Source organism: Borostomias antarcticus (genome assembly GCF_949987555.1).
Source record: "Borostomias antarcticus genome assembly, chromosome: 1".
Lineage (NCBI taxonomy): Eukaryota > Metazoa > Chordata > Actinopteri > Stomiiformes > Stomiidae > Borostomias > Borostomias antarcticus.
This window is the reverse complement of record NC_140234.1, coordinates 37,186,840-37,214,239: the sequence shown is the minus strand read 5'-3', so window position 1 is coordinate 37,214,239 and position 27,400 is coordinate 37,186,840. Positions and strand designations below refer to the sequence as shown.

Sequence of the window (27,400 nt, the reverse complement as noted above, 5' to 3'; positions counted from 1 at the left end):
GAGACTAGCGTCTCGGTTTACTCTGCACTCCTCCTTCTTACCTTCTACATCCCTCCACCTCTCCATCCTTCTACCTCTCTCCCCTCCATCCTTCTACCTCTCTCCCCTCCATCCTTCCAGCCCTGCATCCTTCCATCTCTCCATCCTTCCATCCCTCCATCCTTCCATCTCTCCATCCTTCCATCCCTCCATCCCTCCATCCCTCCATCCTTCCATCTCTCCATCCTTTCATCCCTCCATCCTTCCATCCTTTCATCCCTCCATCACTCCATCCTTCCATCTCTCAATCATTTCATCCCTCCATCCCTCCATCCTTCCATCTCTCCATCCTTTCATCCCTCCATCCACTCACCTGTCATCTCCATGGACCCCTGTTTGCCATCTTGTCTTTTTTCCTTCTCTTCCACTTCCCTCCATCCCTCTCCATCCCTCCTAAAGACACCCCCCCCCCCCTCCCCCCCCCCGATCTGAGTGTGTCCATCTTGTGGAGAGCCAGGCCTGCATGCGCATTTAGTCCGTCTGAGCGGAGCTCTCCTAAACTAGCCTCTTCCTCTTCCTACCACACCCGCCCCAGAGCTGTCTGTCCCTCCCAGGGTGGATAGGGGGCATGGAGGAGGGGTTCTTCTCAAAACGCTCCCCAGTGGACCGCCCCGCCCGGGGGTGGAGCTCGTTGGTGGCGGTTAGCGGCGTAGTGCGGCGGCGTGGTCATGCCTGTGCTTGTTGCAAGGGTTGAGCGGCACATAGCGCACGCGTGGCGGTATGTATGGAGCATGGCGCCCCTCCGGGCCGATGGTCACCCAGGGGATGCTGGGAAATGTGCGTTTGCCTTGGCATGCCGATGTGGTGTGTGTGTCCGGTGCATCCTGGGTATGGTATCATTAAGTGACCCCCCCCTCTCCCCCCCCCCCCCCCAGGTCAGCAGGTGATCGAGGAGCAGCGGCGCCGCCTGGCCGAGCTGAAGCAGCGGGCGGCGGTGGAGGCCCAGTACCAGTGGGAGGCGCTGCACGGCTCCCAGCCCCTCCACTACGCCCCCGCCGCGGTCCCCGCCGGCCCTCCCATGGTGCACCACTCCATCCTGCACCACCACCAGGAGGGTGGGGCCGGCGAGCGGGCGTACGACACGCTCAGTCTGGAGAGCTCCGACAGCATGGACACCAGCGTCTCCACCGGCAACAACTCTGCCTGCTCCCCCGACAACATGTCCAGGTTAGAGACGGGGAGGGACACACACACACACACAAGGGGGACACACACACACACACACACACACACACACACACACACACAGTACTGTCCGAGAGAAGCCACAGTGTCCTGAGGTTTCCCCGGGGGCTGGACACCGGCTGCCCAGGGCCGGTCATCTGGTGGACTGGGAGCCCTCTGGCCTGGTCGTGGGACACGGTACTGCAGGCCGGTCAAGAGTCAGAGAAATGGAATTCAGCATTCTCCCTTACTCTCTCTTCTCCCTTACTCTCTCCCCCTCTCTCCCTCCCTCTCTCTCTCTGTCTCTCTCTCTCTCCTCCCTTACTCTCTCCCTCTCTCTCCCTCCCTCTCTCTCTCTGTCTCTCTCTCTCCTCCCTTACTCTCTCCCTCTCTCTCTCTCACTCTCTCTGTCTCTCTCCTCCCTTACTCTCTCCCTCTCCCTCCCTCTCCCTCTCTGTCTCTCTCTCTCTCCTCCCTTACTCTCTCCCTCTCTCTCCCTCCCTCCCTCTCTCCCTCCCTCTCTCTCTCTGTCTCTCTCTCTCTCTCTATCCCTCTCTCTCTCTCTCTCTCTCTCTCTCTCCCTCCCTCCCCCCTGTGCTACAGTGCCAGTGGGATGGACGCGTTGAAGATTGAGGAGATGGAGAAGATGCTGAAGGAGGCTCACCTGGAGAAAGCCAGACTCATCGAGTCACGCGTAAGAAACCCCAGCCAATCACATCACCCCGTACTGAAACCGTCCGGTTGCGTGAGCCCATGCTGAAGCTAACGGGCCGCCCCCGCCCTGTCGTCCTCCTCAGGAGAGAGAGAGCCATGCGCGCCGTCAGCTGCTGGAGGAGGAGAGGAGGAGGCGGGAGGAGGCGGAGAAGAGGCTTCAGGAGGAGGCGTCCCACAGGCTGCAGCTGGTGGAGAGGGAGGTCAAGATGAGGTCCAAGAACCTCTCACAGGTCAGACGGGGCGGAGCGTCCTTCAGGTTGTTAGGACTGTAGTCTGGAGTCAAGCACCACTAAACACAAATTATACAACGTTTAGTTCTGGTTCTTGATTCTGATTGGCTGGAAGTCGTGTTAAAATACTTTGTAACACACACCTGGGACCGCATATCATTCCATTTTAGGTATTAATGCGCCTCCCATTTGATCCAATGCATTGTAGTTGTTGTTGCTTGGCAACCCTTTTGTTAGGGGAACTATTTTGCTCGGCGGAATTGAGGGAATGATGCTTTGTTTTGAATAAATGTTCATATTTTACATTGCTGTGTGTTAATTTTACACTAATACCTGTAGTAACCGTTGTATAAAAGCAATAAACCAAACAATTGTTTTGTTTATTGCTTAAACACGCCACAGCACATCAGCCTACCTCAAATCCAGCTGAACATTATTTCTTCAGGAGAATATTGTCAGGACTAAATGGAAAACCTCATTTAGGTGATACACTTTGACGTGTAATAATTTCCCTTTGTTGTGTAATAAAAAACCTCTGTGAAGTGAGAGCTATGCATCAGATATGCTAGACAGCTCGCTAGAGTGCAGGACTTGTTAGCAATACTTGAAAAGTGGAATTCTGTGGTCAGTGACCAATCAGAGGCCACAGCGCTGCACGGGCCAATCGGCATCCTATTGAAAATCCTTTAGGATTCTCATTGGTGCCCATGAATATCATAGCTTGTTCCCAGAAGTTCTTGTTGCAGCGAGAGCTTCTGGGTACACCGATTATTAGGACTGTAGCTGTGTTCGGAATCGCACACTCGTTCCCTCACTCCCTATTCCCTATATAGGGTTCACCATGTAGTGAACTACCTAGGGAACGGAGAAAATGTAGGGTACATGCACTGTTCCCTGCAAATCAAGGTGAATTGTGGGTAATAAATAGTGGACTTTATAGGGAACGAAAATTCCGTGGAGAATTCGGACACTACAAACAAAATGGCTGACGCCCTATATAGTGCACTATATAGTGAATAGTGAGCGATTCCGAACACAGCTTATGTATTCAACATACAAAAAGGGAACATGCATTTTTACCATTGAGTGCATCTGGACAATTCTAAAGAAAAGCGTTGTTATTGAGTCTTCTTCTTGATTCTTTCAAAGAGCTCTTAACACTAAGAGAACCCTTCTTGGATGTTTGCTAGAACATTCTGTCACAGACCTAAGAAGTTCCAGGAACCCCTTGACTCCTCTCTCCTCTCCTCTGCCCCTCCCCCTCCAGGCTCGTCCAATGACGCGCTACCTGCCCATCAGGAAGGAGGAGTTCGACCTGCGATCTCATGTGGAGTCGTCGGGCCACAACGTGGAGACCTGCTACCACGTGATCCTGACAGAGAAGATGTGTAAGGGCTACCTGGTCAAGATGGGCGGCAAGATCAAGTCCTGGAAGAAACGCTGGTTCCTGTTTGACCGGCTCAAACGCACCTTCTCCTACTACGCTGGTGAGTCTGCTGGGGGAGGCTTTAGCTCGTCCAGCTCTCTAGCACATGGACACACCCCTGGGAACCGAGGTTTGAATTCCAGTCTGACTAGGTCACCAGGATAAGTGAGGTGACTTCTGAATGGTGGGAGACACAGCTGGTTAGTATGTGTTGCTCTATCTGAGCCAATCAGAATGCAGAAGCTGTTCCTGTCAGTAGCTCTCAGTAAGCCCTCCTCAGTGGATTGCGTTGCTCTTACCGCCTGAGCTCTGAGTCTGATGGATTGATTCATAGAGAAAGAGGATCAGAAGAGCTTGATACCGTGGAAGTGTTGGGGTTGCTGAATAAGCTGAACACCATTAAGAGGACTTTGTTATCAGGCATTTGGATAATATGCAAATGCAAGGCTATTTGAAAGATAAAACAGGTCGTTAATAGATAATTACTCTGTATCAAAATGAAGCAAGTGTTCCTAGAAGTGCTGCTGCTGGTGTGTGTGTGTGTGTGTGTGTGTGTGTGTGTGTGTGTGTGTGTGTGTGTGTGTGTGTGTGTGTGTGTGCGCGCATGTGTGTGTGTGTGTGCGTGTGTGCGTGCGTGTGAGCATGTGTGTGCGTGTGTGTGCGAGCGTATGTGTGTGTGTGCCTGCGTGCCTGGGGATGAGAGGGGTGTGTGAGGCCCCCTGCCCCCTCCCCCCAATTCCTCTGTAGTTCTGCAGAGGGTGATGAAACACACAGCAACTCTGTACCACAGTCCTGCAAGACCAGAGAACACTCACACTCAACCCTGTACCAACACCATAAAACACACACTGTTCTACAACCCTGTACCAACACCATAGAACATGAACCCTAGTACAAACCTGCACCAACACCATAGAACACACTCCAACACAACCCTGTACCAACACTATAGAACACACTCCAACACAACGCTGCACCAACACCATAGAACACACTCCAACACAACGCTGTACCAACACCATAGAACAGCTGAGGGTTTTGCCTGACCAGCTATCCTGTCTCCCTCTGTTCCAGACAAACACGAGACCAAGCTGAAGGGAGTCATCTATTTCCAGGCCATCGAGGAGGTCTATTACGACCACCTCCGCAGCGCCACCAAGGTACGTTCTGTCCCTGCGCCCCTCCATGACAGTCAGACTACAATCCACCTCTCTCCACAGAACGGAAAGGAACCATCTCTTATTTTCACATTTGGCCATTAGAAGACTTGTTCTCATTCTTAGGCACATTTCTCATTCTTCACATTCTTTGCTTTTCTATGTTTGTTTTTTTCGTTCTTTGTTTTCTCCTCTCTTTTGCTTTGGCCGACGGGGTTCACAGAAGGGATTTTTCAACCTCAATTTGACCAGTGTATGTATGACCCTCTCGCTGTCCGAGCACAGCCCCGCCCCCTTCTCCGCCATGTTGGTTTAAGCGGACCTGTGTGTTTAACAGACCCGAGTCTCAGGGCAGATTCATACTCTATGCTAGCGCGAGGTACGTGATGCTACGTGAGGTATGTTTGACGCGTCCTTGCGTAGCAGTTTTTTTTATTTTTTTAAGTAAACTGTACACCAGCGCTTGTGTGGAGCCCACGTTCACTGCTGCGTCAGCGTAGCTTGCGTAGAGTGTGAATCAGTTCCTCAGGCTCAACTGCATCTGGTTTTGGTACTTAAGGTGTGCTTGTTTTAGCTTAGCATGCTGACATGGTGTGCAATGTTTGTTATTATATAACCTTGGTCCTACCGTACACAGAAAGTCAAATCAAGTGCCCTGCATGATTGACACAGCTCAGAACCCCACTCCTCTCTATCTGCCTGCCTGACTGTCAGATCTGTGTGTGTGTGTGTGTGTGTGTGAACATCTGTGTAGTACTTCCTGTTATGATTAGCTGACCTGTGACCGCTCTGTTATCTATCCCTTTCCAGCACATAGTTGGGCTCCTGCCTCCTCAGTTTCGGAGAGAGGTCTGTGTGTGTGTGAGTGTGTGTGTGTGTGTGTGTGTGTGTGTGTGTGCAGCACGCTGACTAATGGTGTGGCGTGGAACAACATGTGTCATTGCTGACACACACACACACACACACACACACACAGCACGAGAGCCTGGGATGCTGCATGAGCTTTGGCACAGCTGAGGTGAATATGATACTGACCTACTCTCCCTCCCTCTCTCTCCCTCCCTCTCTCTCTCTCTCCCTCCCTCTCTCCCTCCCCCCCCCCCCTCTTTCTCTCCCTCCCTCCCTCCCTCCCTCCCCATTCCAGAGCCCCAACCCTTCATTGACTTTCTGTGTGAAGACTCATGACAGGCTGTACTACATGGTTGCTCCTTCCCCCGAGGCCATGAGGATCTGGATGGATGTCATCGTCACCGGGGCGGAGGGATACACACAGTTCCTGAACTGAGAGGGGGGCGGAGGGATACAAACAGTTCCTGAAATGGTGGTGGAGCCGCCGCGTGGCTGTGGTGTGGTGATCACCCTGGTCACCACCAGACTGCTCTGTCAGGGACACATTTACAGATCTCTCTCTCATTCCCAGCATCGGGAAAAGCCTTTTTCTTTTCTATTGTTTTGTTACTTTTGATCATATATATTTTTAAACTCACCTCTTCACTTTACAATGTAGACATTTTCACCACCGAATTTTCTACTCTTGCCTTGTTTTGGATTGAAAAGGGAGCCCTGGAGGACATCGCCACAGACACACACACACACACAGACTGTAAATAAACCAAAACATAGTACTGTCAAAGCCTTTCTATATTGCCAAATAGAGATCTTGTTTTAGTTACAGACTCAAGGTTTTGAGACCTTATCGTAATATGTAGTATTCTTTTTAATTTTTAAAAGTTTAAATTTTTTACACTATATTGTTGAATATTGCCAAATGACATGATGCCAATGTTTTCTGAATGATGGTCATTTCATGGAATGCTCCATAAAGATTGTTTTTCCAGAATCTATGTAAGACTATTTGTGATGGAGAGGTGTCATAATCTAAGAAATATATTTTAAGAGATCTTATTTGGGAGTCTTCTATTAACGTTACAGCTAATAGAGATCAGAGATTGGGACTACATTTATCAGTGTCCCCAGACAGCAGCTCAGGAGTCCATGTTTGTAGTTCTCATTAACCCAGACAGTCCACTGTTGAACTACATTTCACTGTGTCTGTCTAATACTGTCATGTTGCCAACAAAACTCTAAAGGTGCAAAACACACATGCACACACACAAACAGAAAAGCCCGATTTGTTTGCCAAGTCCTGCTAACTTGACCCTGAAGCAGCCATCCACCACTGCCAGCCTACACCATCAGCTAGAGGGCGCTAGAGAGGCCAGACAGATACCAGATGGAGAATATGACCCATCATACTGTGCCTTGATACGTGTCATACCTACTCCTAGTCTGGCTCTGGCATGCTGGACTAGCTACAATCTGAGTTTAGACCAGACCTTCCTCCACTAGCTACAATCTGAGTTTATTTGATAGGTTTTAGGAATATGGTGTGGAAAGACTTGCATGAGGTATGTCTACAAAAAGAACGAAAAACCCATCAGACCAGACTAGACCACACCCTCCAGGTTTAATAGAGTCTCTACTGGTGTTGTGATGTTCTTGATCAGGATATTGTGAAGTATTGATCAGGCTGTGATCAATCGTGACGTTTCAGATGTGTTTTTGTAGATGAGTGAGACTACGCTGTGGTTCTGATCATGTGACCTGTGTGCTGGGCTCGTGCTGGGCTCTGATCATACAGTATGACCTGTGTGCTGGGTTCTGACCATGTGACCCTGCAGAGATGACCAGCCATGTCTTTTGTAATTCATGTGGACAATGCCTGAGCTCCTTGACGTCTGTCGGTATAGAAAGAAGACTAGGGATAAAAGACCTTAATATATTCTCATTCTGACTGCTTCCCCCACATCTTAAGTGGTCAGCATCCGCAAAAGGAATCAGATCACTGTTGGGATATTGTCCATGTTATAAAAGAAAAGACTTTACTGTATGAATGCCTGTACGAAAATATCATTTATTCACCATTGAAATAAGACAGTATTGTAAAAAAAAAAAAAAAAAACTTCATAAGTGTCATTGAAGACTAATTGATTTGAGCAAATACCAGGGGTGTATCAATGCACTGTGTTTGTTGATCCCGCTGAACACACAGTAGGTTAGTAAACTGTATTCTTACTAGCTCCCATTAGCCTCACACACAAAATGTTGATGGCCCCGTCTGGGAGTCATGCGGTACTTTAATGTATGGAGTTTGTCAGATCTAGTAAAATGTTACAGAACCACCGTCTGTCATTGTCCTTCTTGAACACACTCCACCAAACACCAAGTTCATTCAAAACATTTATTTCAGTCTCAAAAGTCATTTACATCTAGAAAGAGTCCTTTGGGAACTAAACTCGCATGTACTGTTGAATATCACCCATCAAACTGTCGTAAAAGACCTATCATAATTAATACTGTTGTAAATGACCTATTAAATCATCGTTATTATAGTAAACAAGTAGCAACTATAACTTGACCAACTGCTGGATGTTGTACAGTGCAGCTGCACAAAAATAGCATCTAAACACCACTCCGTTTTACAGCAGTTCCACAGTTGGTCAGTGAAAAGCATGTAAATACACACATGAAGGTAAAAATCACAGACATGTAGGGGCTCTTAAGACTGCACAAATGTAAAACTACACAGAAATTTAAGTAATTGGTTAATCTCTGCACCAATTAGCAGGAGGCCGTGGTCTCCAGTCACTTTAGAATTCGTTGAATTCGTCACCTGTGTAAACAACGGCAAACAAATGTTACACCTGTCTGACAGCTCTCCCAATAGACTGTGGGACAGTTCCCCTTAGTTGGATGTTCCAAGACTAGGGCTGCACAATTAATGGTGAATTAATCTAAATTGCGATCATGACCTCCGCGATTAACTTAATCGCAAAAGGCCGCAATTAACAATTTTGCTTTGAATTGTGTGCTAGGACTACACGGACGAATCACAGGCACTTATGGCGTTCCCGCTGAGTGGTTACGAAAAAGATGTCGCTCAAGCCCAGCAGGTCATATGCAAACTGCAGCGCTAAAGCCATTACTTAATATATAGAAATATGAATCACCATCAATCTCAATTACCATTTTGAAGCAAATAATCGCAATTATCATCTTTTGTCATAATCGTGCAGAGGAAAATGGCCAGAGAAGACTGGAGATGTGGTTAAAGGAGGTGATGAACTTACCCTCGGCACATGGGGAGCTGTATTCGGTGACGGCCTCCTCACCTGAGGAGAGACAGACACACAAACTCAGAACTCTCAAGTCGAGTCGATCAAACCATGTTCCTCCATGGCATCTGTGTCTCCACTGTGCGTGACTGAGCGCGTGTGGTCATACTTGTCTGGTAGTAGTCGTAGACCTTGACCACGGCAGGTTTGAGGTTCCTTACTGAGACGTCCTGCTGGATGACCACCGTGTACGACTGGCTCTGCTTCTGCTTCAGCTGCAGGACCACACACACATTACAGACCGCAAATCCACCCAGCACTTGTCAAATACCCTCACATGTGCCTTGAAACATTTGTGGATTACAAATCAACTGTGAACACTAAATATTTGTCTAACTTTACAGTAATTGTAAAACGTAAAGACCATAAAGATTTGTTTAACTTTACAACCAGAATGATTTTTCCATTGGGCAGTATAAAATTGGATTTGTTCAATTTTACAGCTGTAGAGATTTGTCCAACTTCACACCCACCCAGGACCACTGATTTGCCCAACTTTCCAATATAAAATATTTGTCCAACTTAACAGCATTGAAGATCTGTCCAACTTATAAATACAAACATTTGACCAACTTTACAAGTAAAATATTTGAGACGTACGCCGTCTAGGTAGATGATGACATGTCCGTCCTCCTGGTCAACACGTTTCACGTTGCGGTCTCCCTTCACATGCGGGGACAGAACACGGAGTTAACAGTAGCATTACAGGCCGTGAGCGGCGTTATGCCAACTAAGTGTATTAGTATTTACTTCAGTACTACTGCTGATGGAACTCACAGACTCCAGGGAATCCTTGACCAGGACGAAGCCAGAGAGCAGCTTGAAGTCGATAACCACCATGTTGGTCTCCTCGCGGCGGCCAGTGTACCTGAGACGTGCACACAGAGATACTGCAACAAACATCGCTTTCCCACGGTTGTTTTCCACCCTCTGGTTGCCCTTGGCAAGTTTGTGTCAGTTTGTTTTTGGTGTCTTCAAAAGCCCTGGTGAACACATTCACCATCACATTCACCATGTGAGGACCAATACCTGACGACCACGTTGACCTTGAGGACAGGCTTGGTGTTGTTGCATTTCCCCACGACCCTGCTGGTCACGCTGAAGACGGAGAAGTCTGGAGGAGGCGGGATGTTGTAGCGCAGAGCCATCTGGATCCGCGCCGGAGGAGACGGCACGGAAAGACACAGGACAGACTGTCACCTGACACTGATCAAATCACAGGACGCGATCGACTATACAGATCCAAAACTCCTACTCCGTTGACGTGCGTTCATATCATAGGCTTGAGGCTTTCTATAGAGTGGGAGGTGTGAGGAGGCAGCGTTCTGACCTGTAGGAACACACAGCCTCGTCCCTCTGCCCTGATCCTGTACTCCCCGGGCACCTCCCCTAGTGGCCGCTCCTGGTACAGCAGGCGGTTGTGCTGGTCCACCTTGAACTCCTGCCTCATGCCGCCGGCAGAGCTCACCACCACCGTGCTGGCGCCCTCCGGGCTGTAGGTGGCAGCGCCATACTTTGCCAGGGCCTTCAGCGCCACCACGGTGTCCTGGTCACAGAGGTCAGTATTGACAGTACGCCGGTTGCAGAGCCAAGTTAAGGTAGGGGTGTGTGTGTGGACCTACCTGCGTGGAGGAGAAGCCGCCGTAGGGGTTCTGTTGCTGGGCCAGCCAGCGGACGATACTGGATGAGTAGTCCAGCCCGAACCCGTCCATGGTCGGCCCAGAGAGCAGCGCCAGCAGCACATATGACGTCATCTCCACCTCGATGGAGCCCAGGCGCTTCCCAAGGACCTCGGCTCTCTCCCAGTAGACACCCTGGTCTGCGGAGGGTCAGTCAGGGGTTCAAGTCTGCACAGAACAGACTGATCCATACTGTCTACCTGTATGCCCACACAAGGGCTTTGACAACACATGAGAAGCCATGTCGATGAGCTAGAACCCGAACAGCCAACCAGCCAGATGCAATTACCTGCGGTCTTCTTGGCCTTCTGGTGCAGGTATGAGATGAGCTTGCTCCGGACCTCCTGGTCCCCGGCCAGGGTGAAGGTGTAGGAGAGGAGGGCGATGGAGTAGTAGTTGAGATCGCCCGGCGTTCCGGCCAGCGCCGTCTTCCTCAGGCAGTCCAAACTCTGCTCCACCATTGGGTCCTGACAATACAGGGTGCGCTCAGACCGGCACAATGCCGCCAACGTGGAGATCGGCGGAGTACTACACTCACATTAACACGCTAGCACATTAACACCCTAGGCCAAACGCAGCACTGCATCGGTCATTATCATCGTGGCTAACACTGCTAGGATGGAGAGCAGGTCCAGGCTGTGGATCTGGCTGGTAGGAGACGATGGTTGGGACTCACGTTGACGGTGGTGTTGTCCCCGAGCTCCAGCAGACCGGCCGTGATGTAGGCCGTCAGGGTCACATGGTCACTCACGCCTCCCTGTAATGTCACAGGAGAAGAAACATGGTCGGACAATCGTACTGTACGACGACGGAGAATACGGTCAGCCAATCATCGTATGTTTTCACACAATCAGGCAACTACTATCACACTGTGGGCTAGGCCTACACCTTGGCAGAAACTGGGGGTTTACCTGGTCATTTGACCACAGAAGTCTAAACCAAGGCCAGTATTGTGTAACAAAGCTTAGTAAAACTCGTGGATAACTCCGGTCCAGAGCCTCCCTGTGGCAGACTCCTGCTGATTAAACAAACAACCCCTCCAGGAGGCAGACCGACAGACAGGCCTGGATTACACTACTGCGTTTCTCAGTGTTATCCCTGAAAGATACTTGTTTGCAGCTAGCAATCACACTACCCCTAGCAATCACACTTCCATAGCCAAAACGAAGCTCGATCAATACGGCCGGAGCTACGTTTTGACGCTCGAAATCTGGAGCCGTGTTCTAGTGTGTAATGGGCAGATCCGGAGGCTTTTGGAAACTAGAAAAACCGTATAGCGGCTTAATGCCTCTGCCCAACAATGCAAGTTGCAATTAACACTAACCCCAATTTAACCAACCTAACCTAACCCTAATGCTAGCTAGCTAACGCAAATTCTAATGCTGGTTAGAATTAGCGTTAGCTAGTTAGCATTAGCATTATTGTTAGCATTAGCTAGCTAGCATTAGCATTCAAAAGTGCCTTTTGTGATGTCATGGTGACCTTGACCTTTGCATACCAAAATCTAATCCAATTAATCTAATCAAGTCCAACTGGACATTTTGGCCAAATATGTACAAATTGTCGAGCCGTTCTTGAGATATCGTGTTCAGCAGGCCAAAAAGGGACAGTTCAAATTAATTCCAATATACCTGGGTTCATGGTTTACAACCATTCATCTCTTACAATGTAAATAAACAAAGGTGAACAGTAGTAATAGGCTATAATACTGTTCACAGCAGCACAGATTGAGATTAGCCTACAATTAAAGATTTAAGTAGCCTCTATTTTTGGATTAGAGATTTTAAAAACTAGCATAGTCTAGAATGTTGTTTAAATGCAGCTGTCCAGCCATCCAACCAACACCAACATTCACCAATAAATACATTTCGATCCATGTTTGTTACATGTCTGTGTGCATGAATGCATTTTAAAACTCACAACATTCTAGACTATGCTACTAGCCAAGAAAATACCCTTGATTGCTAATTGCTATAGCTCAAACTCGTAAATCGCCTGTTTGATATGCTCTTTAAATGGTACTGTGATGAGTTTTTGGAAACGTTAGTGAGATGAGGTTTGAACAGATCTTTACGTGCAATTTCATGTGTAATCGCGGATCGTTTTCCCAGTTCGAAAACGACGCCATGGACATCTGCGCTGGTGTAATCCAGGCAGACAGGTCCTGCAGACAGACTCGAGTCCCCCCCCCCCATGCCTCACCTTCATGGCGTTATTAAAGAGTTTCCCCACTGAGGCAAAGCAGCCATCCGGCTGCTGGTGTCTGGCCAACCAGGACTTGGCCTTGGCGATGTGGGCGGGGTCAACGTAGATGTAGGACCGCGCCCCTCCAAAAGCAATCATCACAAAGGCGGTAAGCCTGAGGACACATTAACAATTCATTTATGTCCACAGAGACGCACAACTCTCCATCAGGAAATTACACAACAGAAGGGCACTGCTTTTCTGACTTGGCACATTTGTAATTACCACTGAGAAACAGACTAAAAGTAGACTGGAGTACCTGGACATGGTGTGTGTGTGTGTGCGCTTTCCAGCAGACTGACCAGGTGTTGCCTGACTTGTCCCTCTTCCCAAAGGCGCTGTAGGAGCCGTCGTCATGCTTGTAGTTGAGTTCTCTCTGGTAGCCTGTAGGAACACCGCTGTTACTGGTCACTGCCATTACTGAACCCTGCTGTCACTGAACCTTGCCGTTACTGGATACTGTTACTGAACACTTGGTTATCAATTTGTATGCAGCAAGTGCACATGTGGGCCAAATGTATGATCAGTTCAGAAGGTTAAAGAATCAGCCATCAGGATAATCACATCTGACTGTAGGTCAAATTATTATATAGTGCAAATTCTGAAGCGCTGAACACTGCTGTTACTAAACACTACTGTACACTGCCGTTACTGAACGCTCACCACTCTCCAGGAAGCGCGTGGCCTTGTCCCGGACCTCGGGGGTCAGCTGCCTGGTGCTCTGGAGGTACTCCAGGATGTAGATGTTGGGAGCGAACAGAACCATGTTCTGCTCACCGCAGCCATAGGGCATGGCCAACAGGCTGTCCAGGTTCTTCATGGCTCGGCCCATCAGGTCCCCTGAGGAGATCACACGGGGCGGTCAGCAACGTGGTAATGAGGAGGACGAGGAGGGGCAGGATGAGGAGGTTCTTCTTACCCAGGACAGAGAGAGAGGCCTTGGCCGATCCCTCCACGAACACTTTCGGTAGCTGGAGAGAGATGTCCCTTTCTACTGGACCCTCTGGACACAGACAAGACAGAGGTCACCTCGGGATTAAGACCTGCCGTTTCACACATTCACTCAAGACAGATCTACAACCAGTCCAGTGTCAGAAGCGGAGATGAGGGGGATCAGGGATACTGCATGTACAGTATGAGCTGGACCCACCTGTAGGGCAGAGCAGGGCATTGTGGCTGACAGTCTCCTGGGTTCCCTCTGCCTGGGAGAGAGAAACGGAATAATGAGCCTGAGATCTCAGACATCAACATCCACCAAGAGGTCAGAATGAATTCATATTAAGTTAATTCACAGCGGGGGAGGGTCATTTATTGAATCCACGTTGTTGATACTGTGAGCCTCGACTCACCTCCACCAGCAGGGAGCGGACCACCGTGTCGATGCGGCCCACCTCCGGAACCGTCACCACCTCATTGCCGCAGAGATCCTTGGTCTGCAGAGCCTCCGCGCTCACCTTCACACTCACCTCCCCTACACACACGCACACATTAACATGCCTAGTTATACACGTCAAAATCTCTTGGTACACAGAGATGTCGGTATGCAAATCTTGCCTGACTGCATATACACCTCAACCTCCACCGTTACCAGCATCAACAGCTGCCCCCCCCTCCCCCCATATCTGCTCCCTTCTCTCCTCCCCCTCTCCACATCTGTCCCCTTCTCCTCCCCCTCTCCATATCCGTCCCCTTCTCTCCTCCCTCTCCCCCCATATCTGCCCCCTTCTCTCCTCCCCCTCTCCATATCTGCCCCCTTCTCTCCTCATCTGCCCCCTTCTCTCCTCATCTGCCCCCTCCTCTCCTCATCTGCCCCCTTCTCTCCTCCCTCTCCATATCTTCCCCCTTCTCTCCTCCCTCCATATCTGCCCCCCTCTCAATCTCTGCCCCATGTCACCCTTTTTCTGAAATCCTCTTGCCTTTCTACATTACACTAACACAACAAACACTAACACTCTTCTCCAACACTTCCCCTCCCTCTCCCCTCACCCCCCTCTCTTCACTCCCCCTTTTCCCCCTCCTTCACTACCTCCTCCCCCCACCCGTCCCCCGTCAGGAGAGAGCTGCAGGTCCCCTGAGGGGGATGTTTCCCCGTATTTCGTCAGAGACGACCTGACCGTCAGTCCTGTCAGCATGTCTCTGCAAAGCTGAGGCGCGGAGCCGACAGATGATTGGGCCCTCAGCCCCGGCCTCTACCTCAGCCCCGGCCCCTACCTCAGCCCCGGCCTCTACTTCGGCCCTGCCTGAGAGCAGGCTGTGATTGGATCACTGGCTGAGAGTGTGCCGAGATGGGCTCACCCAGGGCGGTGGGGGTGATGATCCACTGGAAGGTTCGGCTCTCGTCGGCACACAGGCAGATCTGGTACTGGCAGCCCTCACACGGTCTGGCGCTGAACTGGGCCGAGTCAGACAGAGACACCTTCACCTGGGGACAGGGACAAGACTGTCTGCACAGGCGTGGAGGGACATACAGATAATGATCCTAGATGAATACGGCTGGTTAAACGGTGACGATAATGATGGTGGATGGCAGAGTAGGAAAAGCCAAATGGCTGCATGTCAGAGGAAGGTCAGGTGGAAGGATACAGGGTCTCAACTCTAAACCACCACCCTCGCCCCCGTATCCCTCCGCCTCTGCTCCCCCCCCCGGAGCCGGAGGCAGAACGGCTGCGTACGAGCGGCGCGCCCTACCATGATGCACTTGGGGAGGTAGTTGAAGATGGTGGCGCGGAGGGTGAAGACCTCGCCGCGGACAATGGAGTAGGGCAGGGTGAGGCTGACGAAGAATGGCTGGAAGGCCGTGAGGCCGACGTTGGGGGCCAGACCCAGACCCACGGACGAGGTGCACCACGCCCCGGCGGCCCACTTGGTGATGGTGTCAGGAACGGTCCTCTCCAGGCTCACGGAGCCCGACTCTCTGCAGGAAGAAAAGGTGGCAGGTTGGGGTTGATCTGGAGGGTTAGTCTGAATAATCTGGAAAATGGCAGGTTAGTCTGGATGTTGGTAGGTTAGTCTGGATGCTGGAGGGTTAGTCTGGAAGAGGCATGTTAGTCTGGAAGCTGGCATTTTGGACATTTCACAAACATTACATTTCCATCATGAACATGAAGACAGCGGTGGTTTACCCAACAGGCACCAGGTCCCAGATCCAGGTCTCGGGGAAGTATGTCCGGACGGTTTCCTTCTCACCTCCGTCCTTCTCACCTCCGTCCTTCCTGACGGGCTCCGACATGCTCTCCGGCACGCCCATGGCTGGGGAATCCACCATATCATACTCTATAGAGAACATTCAGATTTTAACAGTCCTCTCAAAGGCAAACATCCCCTCTATATCCAATGGCTAAGTACTAGAGAGTCTACACCCAACCCACTATCCATGTTACTGTACAATACCGCCAGGTTAACAAGCTCATGAACTGAGAACAACATCTTCACCATATGCCACCATCATAGGGGCGTTACAGTCGAAAGGCTTCTTCACATCGGAGTTGGTCAGGATCTTAATTCCCACTTCCTGAAAGAGAAGCAGAAGCCATTGGCAGGACCCAGATGAAAGAGATGATATACAATGCTGTGTACAGTATATGATCAGTCATTGGTCAAACACCAACACGGGAAACGGACTGCACTTGTATAGCGCCTTTCCACCTTAATGGACAAAGTGCTTTAAAATGGCCTGATTCACCCATTCACAAATCAATGCCAGCAAGCTGCCATGCAAGGGGCTAGCCTGCTCATTGGGAGCAATTTGGGGTTCAGTGTCTTGCTCAAGGACACTTCGACATGTGGGCAGGACGAGCCGGGAATCAAACCGCCAACCCTGCGGTCATCAGACGACCCGCTCTACCACCTGAGCCACAACTGCCCCTTAATCATCATCATCATCAGACGTGCCGTGTGAAAACCCCCATCTCAGACAGAAGTAGTAGACAGCGTCTGTTCTCTTACTCTGAAGATGCTGTAGACGTCATTCTTCTCGTTGTTGGGCCCGAAATAGAAGGAGCGTCTCTTGCGGCTTCTCTTGGGTGCCTTAATGGATAGTCTCGGATCTAGGGCTGGTTTTGGTTCTAGGGCAGGTCTTGGTTCTAGGGCAGGTCTTGGTTCTAGGGCAGGTCTTGGTTCTAGGGCAGGTCTTGGTTCTAGGGCAGGTCTTGGTTCTAGGGCAGGTCTTGTTACTAGGGTTGGTCGTGGTTCCATGGCTGGCTCTGGTTCTGGTGGTGGTTGTGGTGGTTCTGGCAGTTCTGGCAGGCAGGGGTAAGGCTCACTGTCCTCTACATTGTAGGGGTAGCCTGACAGCCTCTCCACTGGCAGCTCCCCGAACACCTGCACACAAGAGGACAAGCACCGAAACAGTTAGAGCATGCGTGGTCAGGTTTGTGCTCTGTGTAGTGGTCAGAGTGGTCAGCATGTGGCGAGTGTGGTCAGCATTTGGTGAGTGTGTGGTCAGAGTGTGGTGGTCAGAGTGTGGTCTAGTGTGGTCAGTATGTGGTCCGTGTGGTCAGTATGGTGGTCCAAGTGTGGTGGTCAGAGTGTGGTGGTCAGTGCGTACAGATTCGAGGCTGAGTTCTCGTTCGGCCTTCAGCAGCAGGACGGACTGGTCGATGGCTCTGAGGGAGCAGAGGGAGCCGGGCTGGGCCTGCAGACTCAGGGAGGTCTTCCCTCCAGGGAGCTCCTGTGGAGAGGAGAACCGCAGAGACACCTGCACACACAAAACACAGTCAGCACGTACGCAGAACCACAGACACTCAGGAGAACCAGAGACACGAGCACATAGTCAGCAGGTATTCAAGAGAACCAGAGATACCCGAGTCAGCAGGTACTCAGGAGAACCAGAGATATCTACACAGTCAGCAGGTATTCAAGAGAACCAGAGATACCTACAGTCAGGTACTCAGAACACCGTCTTATGTACAGAACGAGTGTTTGTTGGCTGTGCGGTTCTGGAGAGGAGCCCACCTTGTTCTTGAGGCAGAGCTGGATGGGGAAGTCCATGCTGTCGGCCACAGCCTCTCCACCGGGCATGACGGTGAACACAACCACCTGGGCGTAGGGGGACAGGTCTGCCAGACTCCGCAGGGGAACAGACAGCTCTCCTCTGTTCACTAGGGGGGAGTGATGAGAGGGAGGGAGAATGTGTATTCCTAGTAGCCCAATGTCACTGCCTACCATAACCAGAGCCAGTCATGACATACAACTAGGGTAAAATATTATAACTACGGTAAAATATTATACTGCCCAAAATATATCCTATAATGACTAATCATTTTATTGTATAAACAATACAACTAGGGTAAAATATTATAACTACGGTAAAATATTATACTGCCCAAAATATATCCTATAATGACTAATCATTTTATTGTATAAACAAAACCATTTGCCAGGCCATACGCCCATTTGCATTTTAGAGATGGTGGAAGGGTAGTAAGGTCATCAATAACTGTATTGTATATACAGAAAACAATTTGCTAGGTCATAAAAGCATTTGCATGTTAGAGATGGTGGAAGGGAAGGTCATCCTAGTGTGTTAGAGGTGACATATCCCTGGCCGTACCTGTCCCCTGCTTTACTGCCACAGGCAGATGTCCGTGCTGCACCACACTGCCTCTGGACATCACCTGCAGAACACAGCACACCCCACGCCTTAGAACAGCTTCACATTCCACTGATGTACCAGGTGTAGCTGTACCAGGTGTAGCTGTATCGGCTCTACAGAACAGGTACCTTGTTCTCTACCTAACGCTTAACTGTTACCTCCATCTATCCAGGCTGGTCAATTGCTGAAGACAAGTCATCCCCTTGGGGGATCAATAAAGCTGATCTCATATCTCACCAAGTAGAAAAAGTCCAGAGCCACCTGGCCCTTATTAAGCTCCTCCCCCTGAATGATGTAGGCAGCGACTACAGTGGCGTCCGTCTCGCAGGAGAAGCTCTGGCCGGCCGGTCGGAGCTTCAGGAAGCTCTTGCTCTTGGAGTAGAAGAGCGTGGGGTGGTGATAGGCCGAGCGATAATCGGGCCGCCGCAGGCCGCGCACGTATGGAGGGTCGTCCTCCTTATCCAGGCCGGACTTCGCCTGGCGGAGAGAAAGAGGGGAGGGGAGGAGGAGGACCACTGTTAACGTCAATGAGAAAGAAGATGGTTTGGTGGTTGACTAGGAGTTTTCCGATGGTCATGTACAGTAAGGCGTCTGATGGCCAGCGGCCGTCACTGATAAGACTGTCACCGTATCAATACAACATGTACCGTCTGTCATCTCAATTGACGTCAACCCAAATTGACTGTGTAGACAAGGCTAATCGTTTTGCGTCAACCATTTGATCTGTCGACTGTCGAGGCCTTGTACCCCAGCCATCTCGTCTTGTAATGAGCATCGTTATCAATAACAAAGTCTTTATCATGTCATACATTCTGAAACTGATAGTTTGTGCCATTTTGCTGCATGAAAGTCTGTGCGTAGAGAATGATCCCGCTATGAGCTTAGCTAGGATAGCTCCATAGATAAGTATGAATAACTTTTTATCTGCTGCTCTGTTGGTTGTTCTGACCTGGCCTACTAAGGTCGCTATGCAACACAAACTGTATAAGAATGCTTATCATTTGGACTCCTTGGTGCATCTCTGCCTGAGTGCACTGAGGGTTGCAAGGGTCTTAAGTCCTAGCCATTGTTGAAGGCATGTCTTTTAATGAACAGATTGCTTCATTTTACCATTTGGCAAATAAATCCATTAGACTGCATTTAAAAGTACCCGATCTTTCTAATTATACCATCTTGCGCTGAGTATTAACGTAGACACGTGTTTAGTTCCATTTTTAATTTGGTTTGTCTACTAGGCCGGAGTTATCGTTGATTAGGTTAACTCCCTACAGTAGTACCTAAATAACTTATTAAAAAGGCCTTTGGTTTTCGCTCTGTGGAACCGAATTGTTCCAGTTGAGCAGCCGATTTAGGAACACTTCACACAGACCAAAGTGTGAACCATTATGTTTGTGTGTACAGTATACAAAGTTTGTGTTAGATTATATTAATTACTTAATCCCCTGCCGTAATCACCAGTATCGGGGAAGAACCCAGTCTAAAGCTTGGTGACCCAGACGCGATTCCGTCAAGTTATCTGGAAACCACGGACTCAGATTAGATCGTTTCTGCGTTGTCTATGAGGTGAGCATCACTATGGTTCTTCCTACTGAAGTGTGAGGGACAGACAGGACGATACATACCGTTTACTGTAGACACATTTGGCAGAATAGTTGTTTCTATCCCCCCCACCCCCATAGACACATTTGGCAGAATAGTTGTTTCTATCCCCCCCACCCCCCCCCCACACCCAGGACAAAACATGGACAGACAGTTCAGTGATAGCAGGACAAAAAATGTTCCAGAACTAAATATGCAGAACACACTGGTTAGGTTATGCGAGGAAGCTTATCTAGTGGTGATGGCAGATAAGCGCTCCTGCTAAGCTGCTCCGTGGCCATAGCCCGTTACTTGCCCACTAAACTGCGCTAAATGTGCAGCACACAAGGGGACTACCACAAAAAAAAGTCTGCTCAAACCATATCGTACCTAAATAACTTATTAAAAAGGCCTTTGTTGGTGATTCAAACAAACGCAACCTAGATCTGAGACATAGGGCAAATTGTTGGGTCACAATTCCACAAGAGCTTGACCTGTAGGAATACTCCGGATTTCCATCGGGAGGTGTCCAGGGAGAAGAGGACCATGCCCTTGCAGTCTGTGGTCAGGGTCCAGCTCTCAGAGGGCTCGGTCCTCAGGAACAGCTGGACCGGCTCGTTGGCAGCAGGGGAGGAGTCTGGACCGGTCACCTTGATCTGGAAACATAAGGCTGACTAGCTAGCTACACAAAGGCTGTTGGTTCAATCCCCCATGGGTTCATAAAGATCCTGAAAATGTTGGTAATCACTGAACACTTGGAAAGAAGCCTGCTAAATGGCATAAATAGTTCACATTACATATATTGACACCACACCCATTACATATTGACACCACTCATTGTCAATAATGCAGCCCAACAGTGTTGTTTTCCCTGTGGTTGATGCTTCTGATTGGTCACCTTGCCCTGGTAGGCAATGCCTGGCTTGTACGCTGCTGGGACGTCCTCAAACGTGACCGTTCTGATGTCACTGGTGAAGGTGGCACTGCCACTTCCCTTCAGCACCACCCCTGGAGATTAAAGAGTACAGCCTAGAGGTCAGGGGTCAAGGAGGGTCAACACCATTAAAACAGTGTCTGCGTTCCGAATCACATACTTATACTTTCTACTACCAGTACGTACTATAGCTGCCCCTAAAAGTACTTGCAAAGTATGCATCTAATTGGGACATCCTACCCTGTCATAACATTGCATTGAAATGTAACTACATCCGTCGCTGTCCATAAAGTGACATTGGTCCACAGCTGGGATTCATCATAACGCCTCCGCTGTCACCGGCGCGACTCGAACGTGATAATTTCCACTGAGCACAGGATTATGGGTCAGAATAGCCAGACGTGTGCTGGCTTGCATACTGCAAAATACGACCGGATGTAGTAGGATATCCTGGTATTTCTTCCATACTGGATGTGGCATACCATGTATTGGGACATACTACATACATTTTTGGCATAATATATATTCAGTCGAGATCACTTGTCAAATTTGAACATTTATTATACATGCGGCATAATACATAGCATATTAATTTTGGCGGTGTGCTCTGTCCGGGGGGCCCCCTGCCTTCCACCGACATGGAAAGCGTGTTAGCAGGGGGAGGCAATCTAGGTGTTCCCCCCCTCTGGGCCACTTGGCCCAGAAAAGGGGGAACGGCATCTAGCCCCCTGCCTCAATGACGATCAGAGTGGGCCGCGATCGGGAAGACACTCAGAGGTAACTCAGCCCACTAAGATCGTCAAAGAGAGCCACAAGGGGACTGCTGTACATTATAGTCCCTGGCCCCCACGGGCCGACGCTTCGTGGGTTCCGAGGGAGATACAGCCTAGTGTCTGCCTCCATGGCGACCGGAGGGACCGCTGGATGGCCATTCGGAGACATTTCGGCCCACGGTCACCACGGAGAAACAGAGACCAGCTAGTGTCTACTCTGGCTTCCACTAGCCGACGCTAGTGGAATACCTGACAAACTTAACCCGGACAGAGAGCAACGATGACAACATGACATCGACATACGCAGGAGGAGGTGGGGCGAGCATGCAATGCACAACCAGCAGTAATGGTAAGCGCGAACAATGACATGTTTTGACAGCTTAAATACATGCGCTCTAGTGAGCTGACCAATGCTATGACAGCTACAGTCAGCTGGTGCTGGCGTCATGCGTGACTGATTAACCTCTGCCGACTACCCCGGCCGTGACGTACGTGCCTCACCTGAATTTACGTCGGAGACTTCATGTATGGAAGTACGTGATTCAGAACACAGCCAGCCATTCATTTGGAATCCACCACACCCCTGCTGCCCTCTCTCCTAAAGCACCTGTCCAATACTCCTCCCCACCCCCCTCTCCTCCTACCTGTCCAATACTCCTCCCCTCACCCCGTCCTCCTACCAGTCCAATACTGCTCCCCTCACCCCTGTCCTCCTACCTGTCCAATACTCATCCCCTCCCCACCCCTCACACCTGTCCAAAACTACTCCCCTCCCATCTGTCCAATACTCCTCCCCACCTCCCCTCCAACTGTACCTGTCCCGTACTCCTCCAGCTCCGTCTCCACCTGGAAGCTGTCCTCAAACCTGGAGTTGTTCAGAGCGAACTCCGTCACATCGAACACTTGTGTTGCGCAGCCCGTCTTGTCTGTCTGCAGGACAAACCAAACAGACCCCATCAGGGGCCGGACTCAACCTGGTCAGCCGGACTCCAGTGCACGCCCACCCAGAGCTAACCTTCAGGGACGATGGGTGGGTCCAGCCCAAGCCCAGTAGGGGTTTGAGTGTGGCAGACTGGAGAACTCACCGGCATCTCATACTTCTTACACACTGACGTGGGCCCGTCCCGGAGCTCATCGGACCAGTCCCAGAACCAGTACTTCTTGCTCCTGCACACCGTGGCCTTCACAGAGCCCAGCACGGGCTTCCCATACGTATACCTAAACACACACAATCAAACAAGCCTCCTCGAGTAGCCTTACCAGACCTGGGTCCAAATATTAGTTGAAATCCTTTCAATTACTTTAGTGTTTACATGAGTCTGCCTGGGGGGGTCAGGTGGGTGGGGTTTGTACTTTGGGGAACAGCCCATTGGTTACATTGTGGCAGGAAAGAACCTCCTACTAATACTACTACTACTACTACTAATAATAATAATCAAATACTATTAGACACCTCACCAGTAGAACCAACTCATCAGTAGAACTGAACACGAGAACTAACTCCTTTGTCAGTAGGACTAACTCGTCGTCAGTAGAACGCTCTTCAACATTACAACCAATTACTAGTCAGTAGAACTTACTTTCCACAGACCCTCAGCGTAGCCTGCGTGTCCAGGATGGTTATGACACTGGGCAGATGCACCTTCACCTCGTACTTGGGCAGAACTGCATTTGACAGTGTTTGACAGTTAATTTGCAAATAGTAATTGAAACTGATTACTAAACTGATTAGATATAATGATAACGTATATAGCAAGAGAGGTCTGATAGAAATAACAATAATGTATATAGCAAGGGAGACCTGATCGATACAGTATAATAATGTATATAGCATAACTGGCAGCCATCCTCACCGTACTCCTTGATCTCAAAAGTGTGTTCGTTCCGCTGGCCCTTCTCATTCCAGGTGGTGATGACGTAACGACCTTGAGCGGCCTCCGGGGTGGTGGGGTGGGCCAGGTCCAAGATGCCGCTAACCGTTGATTGGTTCAGCCACTGAGCGATGCGGTTGGAGTTGGGGTCCTGTGCACCAATCAGAAGTGGAGAGAGTGTTTGGAGAGTGGTTCGATTTTCGAGGTACAGCAGTAGGAACAAATTAAACTGCAGGACATTTGTGACGATGGGTCTGGAGGACAGCGGGACACTGTTCTTCCCCTTCATAGTTATTAGACAACCGCTTTAATAGGAGTTTGTACTTTGATATGACCCAATCTCACCTCAAGCTCCACTGTTTGGTACTGGAAAACAGAGCGAGAGAGAGAGAGAGGAGTTAGACGCTGCCAGAGAACAATTACCCCACCCTCCTCCAAGCTATAGTAGCACAGTAACATCAACTGTGAACAGAGTAACACATTCTTGAAAGGATCACTGGTAACAGGAAGCAGCTCACCATCTGATTATACGGCACAAAACTGGAATCCAGCGAGACGATACGGAATTGGACTGGAGAGGGTCAGAAAACAGCGCGTGGAGCACCATGTCAATATAATGGACCTAAGGCCCTCAGAAAGCTAAAGGCAGAACCATCAGTCAGGTATTCTATAGTCTCACATACTATGGCCAGACCTCTCCCCACACTTTGGTTACGCTGCGTCAGCGCTGGAGAAAGTTATTCTAAGTAAAATTACCATTCGGTTATAGGGGGGGGGGGGGGTACTCTTTAAACAATCAAATTCAAATAAGCTTATTGGCATGACCGATGAAAAACCTACAGTATGTTGCCATAGTACAGAAAATTATTAACATCGACATAGTAAGATCAATCACAATAGTCTTCGGCGGAGCGGTTGCTAGGTTATTGCAGTTCTGCCCTGGAATGTTGTCATGAAATTCATAGTATGGACTGGACTACCACATGAATCAGGCACCACAGATGGTAGTATTAGCCATTAGTATTACCAGTAATAAACGAAGACCAGGCTTATTTCCACAACCTACATCCGTCCAGTCAGACTAGGTATTCTACTACAGAGGAACCGGAGTGTTTATCCATACAAAGACAGAAGATAATACATACGAATATTCAGAAGCATCGGGAGGGTCAACTAGCGGGCGGTGGGGGGGCATCTCTTACCCTTCTGGCCGGGTTTGTAGATGGGTTTGTCTGTCTGGATGAGGTTGATGAAGGTGGATGGCTGGATGAGGATCTTGGCCCCCTTACTCATGGAGTCCTTCTCCCCACTCACTGTGACCTGGATGGTGGCCACCGTGTCCCTTACCACCGCCGGCACCTGAAACACACACACACTTTAGATGTAGATTTTAGTGTCTCTGTAATAATAGGTGTCCAGGTGTGCTGGCACAGAGCAATGAACCAACTGAACAAAACCCCTACACAGCCAGGGTCTGTCTGCATGTCTGCACATGCGTCTCCTCATCCCCTCAACATGAAACCAGCTCCAAAATAAGTCTTCAATAGAGGCCCTCATTCACACCAAAACATACCTGTGGCAGGGTATGCGTTTTCACTCGCTAATACTGCCTCTTATGCAATCCTGAGGGTCAGAGGGTGGAGGGGTTTGGAGGGGGCACCTTATCAGTGGAATGCAGGGATCGCCTCCAGGTAAAAGAGGTCTTTGTTTTGATGCGGACAGAATAACCAGTAGACAAATGACCAGTATAGACTAGCATAGAATGTGACCACTGTGTCGTGTCCTCAATACAACTGACGCGATGTTCAACCAAGACCAATATGAAGCGAGACACATGTTGTGTAATAAAAGCCGGAGGGGGGTGTATATGGTAACGTTGCAACGAATGGGGACCTCCTCTCCTCTCCCATCTCCCCAGCCAATAAAGTTTTTGCAAACAGTGAATCCTCTAGTTTGTTCTACTGTCCCTCTGCTCAGTCAGGTGGGTCAGCAGGGGCGGACGAACCTGGAAGGGAAGGCAGCGGTAGTAGTCCTGGGCGATTTGCTTCTTCTCCAGCAGGACGGAGGCGCTGCCCCGCTCGGGTTGCAGCTCTACCCGCAGGGAGAGGGGCTCGGTGGGGCCATGGACCTGGGCGCACAGGGTCTCCCTGCTACCACCCACCACCTGGGAGCTCACAGTCACCAGGTAGATACTGCAGGGAGGAGAGAAAGGAAGGAAAAGAGGGGGGAGAAGAGGAGAGGGTGAGAGAAGAGACATTTAGAGGTTGTAGTGTCATGGATTGCACAGCAGGAGGAACAGCATCATGTGGCCAGCCAGATAAAGGCTACTGCCAGCTAGGCAGAATGAGAGTTTTGGGCCGATATGTTTGGAAGTCGTGCTGTTCCGTCTTTGGAACGTTCAGACCTGTTCTCATTCTACCTTCTGATGCAGGCTGAACTTACAGGACACCGGAGGTGATGGGGAGTTCATGAATGCCATTAATATATCATCAATACCACACACGCGCACGCAAAAGGAGAAGAAGAGAAAGAGAGAGAGAGAGAGAATGCATCTGCTCTTCCAAGTATTACATAATGGCGGTCTCCTGAGGCCATTGACCAGTTCAATATTTGTTTATTCGGGGTGGGGGAAAATTGCAAGCAGATTACCAGCACCGTCGCTATGACAACAATAAAACATGTTCCAGTTTGTCATCTTCAATAAACACACCTCAGCAAACCGAGTTGAGTGGGCACGCGTGCACAATGGAGAAACAGAAGGAAGAAGTTTGTATGGTGTTTTCACCACCAAAACGACATGTCTTTCTAAAAGGTTGGTAGCCTAGTAGGCTAAGCCTACTTACGTTTCATTGAAGTTGCGCGATGTCGCAGTTTGCAAAAGTGCCGATGCAATCACCAGAATAACGCCGAGCGTTTTTGGAGCAAGTGCCATCGCTGCTGTCCAGCGTCTGGGTCTGTCGCGTGCAGAATGATCTCCCGACGTCCTCGCACCTGTGTAGACTCACAGCTGAAAACTTTCACAATTTATACCCAAGTACCCCCAAAGGTGTCCCTCCCCTTTCCAAATCGGTTGGCTCCTGCTGCCTTCTCCCTCCTCCCTCTCGAATGATCACGTACAAAAAGTTCCGGCCCACGAAATGGACTCACATATGACGAACGAAAAAGCAGACACACACAGCTGGACATAACAGGCCTACAGTTTAACATAGGATAGATTGGTAGTGTTTATCAGTCTATCATAAGGTTATGACTCAAACCATAGGTGTCAAACAGGTAGCCTACAAGGCCGTGATATTAGTGCAAAGAGCCCGTGGGTCCGTTGTAGTTTGTTCTGCACGTTCTACGTTAGAACGTCCTCCGTCCTGCATTTGGGTCCCACCTCCGTACTACCCGACCCTAAGCCCCAGTTATAGGCTATAGGTTCACTGTCGATTATGATGGTGTTTGTAAAGTGTTATGAAAATTATAATTTCATGAATGGTTAACGTTATAGGATGACCATGGGTGACACAATCAGTTGTGATTTCTTTTTATTGCACTTGTGCAAATCATGCCCACAGAACGCTTGAGATTGCATATTTCACGATTTCATAGAGGCTCATCACCATCACCAAGTCATTCAAAAAGCACTACACAGAGAATCATATGCTCACCTTTACTGTTTACTTCTCTTAAACAGCCAATAGTGCATGGAGCCAGCCATCACCCTCCTTTTCGCTGCTCCGCTGTTAGTTAATGCTACTTCTAGTTTCAGGCTCTCAGGCATGTTATATCCACTCACGTTCTCATCTCTCGCCTCTCACAGATTCCCAATTCTCCTCAT

At 49.5% G+C, this 27,400-nt stretch overlaps 2 protein-coding genes across 3 annotated transcripts in view; one reads left to right on the top strand and one right to left on the bottom strand.

Moving 5' to 3' along the window:
* phldb1b (pleckstrin homology-like domain, family B, member 1b) overlaps positions 1 to 7,700 on the top strand; it is a gene marked incomplete at its 5' end in the record, with an annotated part of 66,483 nt that extends 58,783 nt beyond the window's left edge. Inside the window, 6 exons of the mRNA XM_084444144.1 lie at positions 915 to 1,206; positions 1,807 to 1,897; positions 2,001 to 2,147; positions 3,415 to 3,634; positions 4,648 to 4,733; positions 5,875 to 7,700. Of these exons, the coding sequence (XP_084300270.1) occupies positions 915 to 1,206; positions 1,807 to 1,897; positions 2,001 to 2,147; positions 3,415 to 3,634; positions 4,648 to 4,733; positions 5,875 to 6,015 (977 nt within the window). The 3' untranslated portion in view covers positions 6,016 to 7,700. The remainder of the gene's footprint in view (positions 1 to 914; positions 1,207 to 1,806; positions 1,898 to 2,000; positions 2,148 to 3,414; positions 3,635 to 4,647; positions 4,734 to 5,874) is intronic.
* A 257-nt stretch (positions 7,701 to 7,957) lies between these two features.
* Positions 7,958 to 26,586, bottom strand: LOC311313881 (alpha-2-macroglobulin-like). 2 transcript variants are annotated; one of them, XM_084444128.1, is made up of 36 exons: positions 26,421 to 26,586; positions 25,583 to 25,769; positions 24,780 to 24,936; positions 24,096 to 24,148; positions 23,923 to 23,943; positions 23,560 to 23,728; positions 23,287 to 23,371; positions 22,792 to 22,924; positions 22,522 to 22,636; positions 20,898 to 21,007; positions 20,494 to 20,655; positions 18,659 to 18,898; positions 18,380 to 18,443; positions 17,782 to 17,927; positions 17,375 to 17,524; positions 16,774 to 17,148; positions 16,261 to 16,339; positions 15,951 to 16,101; positions 15,517 to 15,742; positions 15,124 to 15,250; positions 14,178 to 14,299; positions 13,979 to 14,030; positions 13,748 to 13,831; positions 13,492 to 13,668; positions 13,131 to 13,212; positions 12,787 to 12,943; positions 11,261 to 11,341; positions 10,874 to 11,051; positions 10,528 to 10,724; positions 10,236 to 10,451; positions 9,935 to 10,053; positions 9,683 to 9,773; positions 9,506 to 9,568; positions 9,015 to 9,120; positions 8,861 to 8,902; positions 7,958 to 8,403 (listed from the first exon to the last, which is right to left on the bottom strand). In XM_084444128.1, the coding sequence occupies exons 1-36, from the start codon at positions 26,507 to 26,509 to the stop codon at positions 8,381 to 8,383; spliced, it is 4,629 nt and encodes a 1,542-aa protein (XP_084300254.1). In that variant the 5' UTR covers positions 26,510 to 26,586; the 3' UTR covers positions 7,958 to 8,380. The 2 variants fall into 2 exon arrangements, with proteins under 2 accessions (XP_084300254.1, XP_084300255.1); XM_084444129.1 differs by having other exon boundaries at positions 15,951 to 16,077.
* Positions 26,587 to 27,400: the final 814 nt, after the last annotated feature.

Excerpts from the sequence above, each read along its gene's own strand:
- LOC311313881 (XM_084444128.1), bottom strand. The coding sequence starts at position 26,509 with ATGGCACTTGCTCCAAAAACGCTCGGCGTTATTCTGGTGATTGCATCG. Across the intron at positions 17,525-17,781 it reads AGCTCTGCCTCAAGAACAAG|GTGTCTCTGCGGTTCTCCTC; the intron begins GTGGGCTCCTCT and ends TTGTGTGTGCAG. Across the intron at positions 14,300-15,123 it reads CATCACCCCCACCGCCCTGG|GGGAGGTGAGTGTGAAGGTG; the intron begins GTGAGCCCATCT and ends GCGTGTGTGTAG.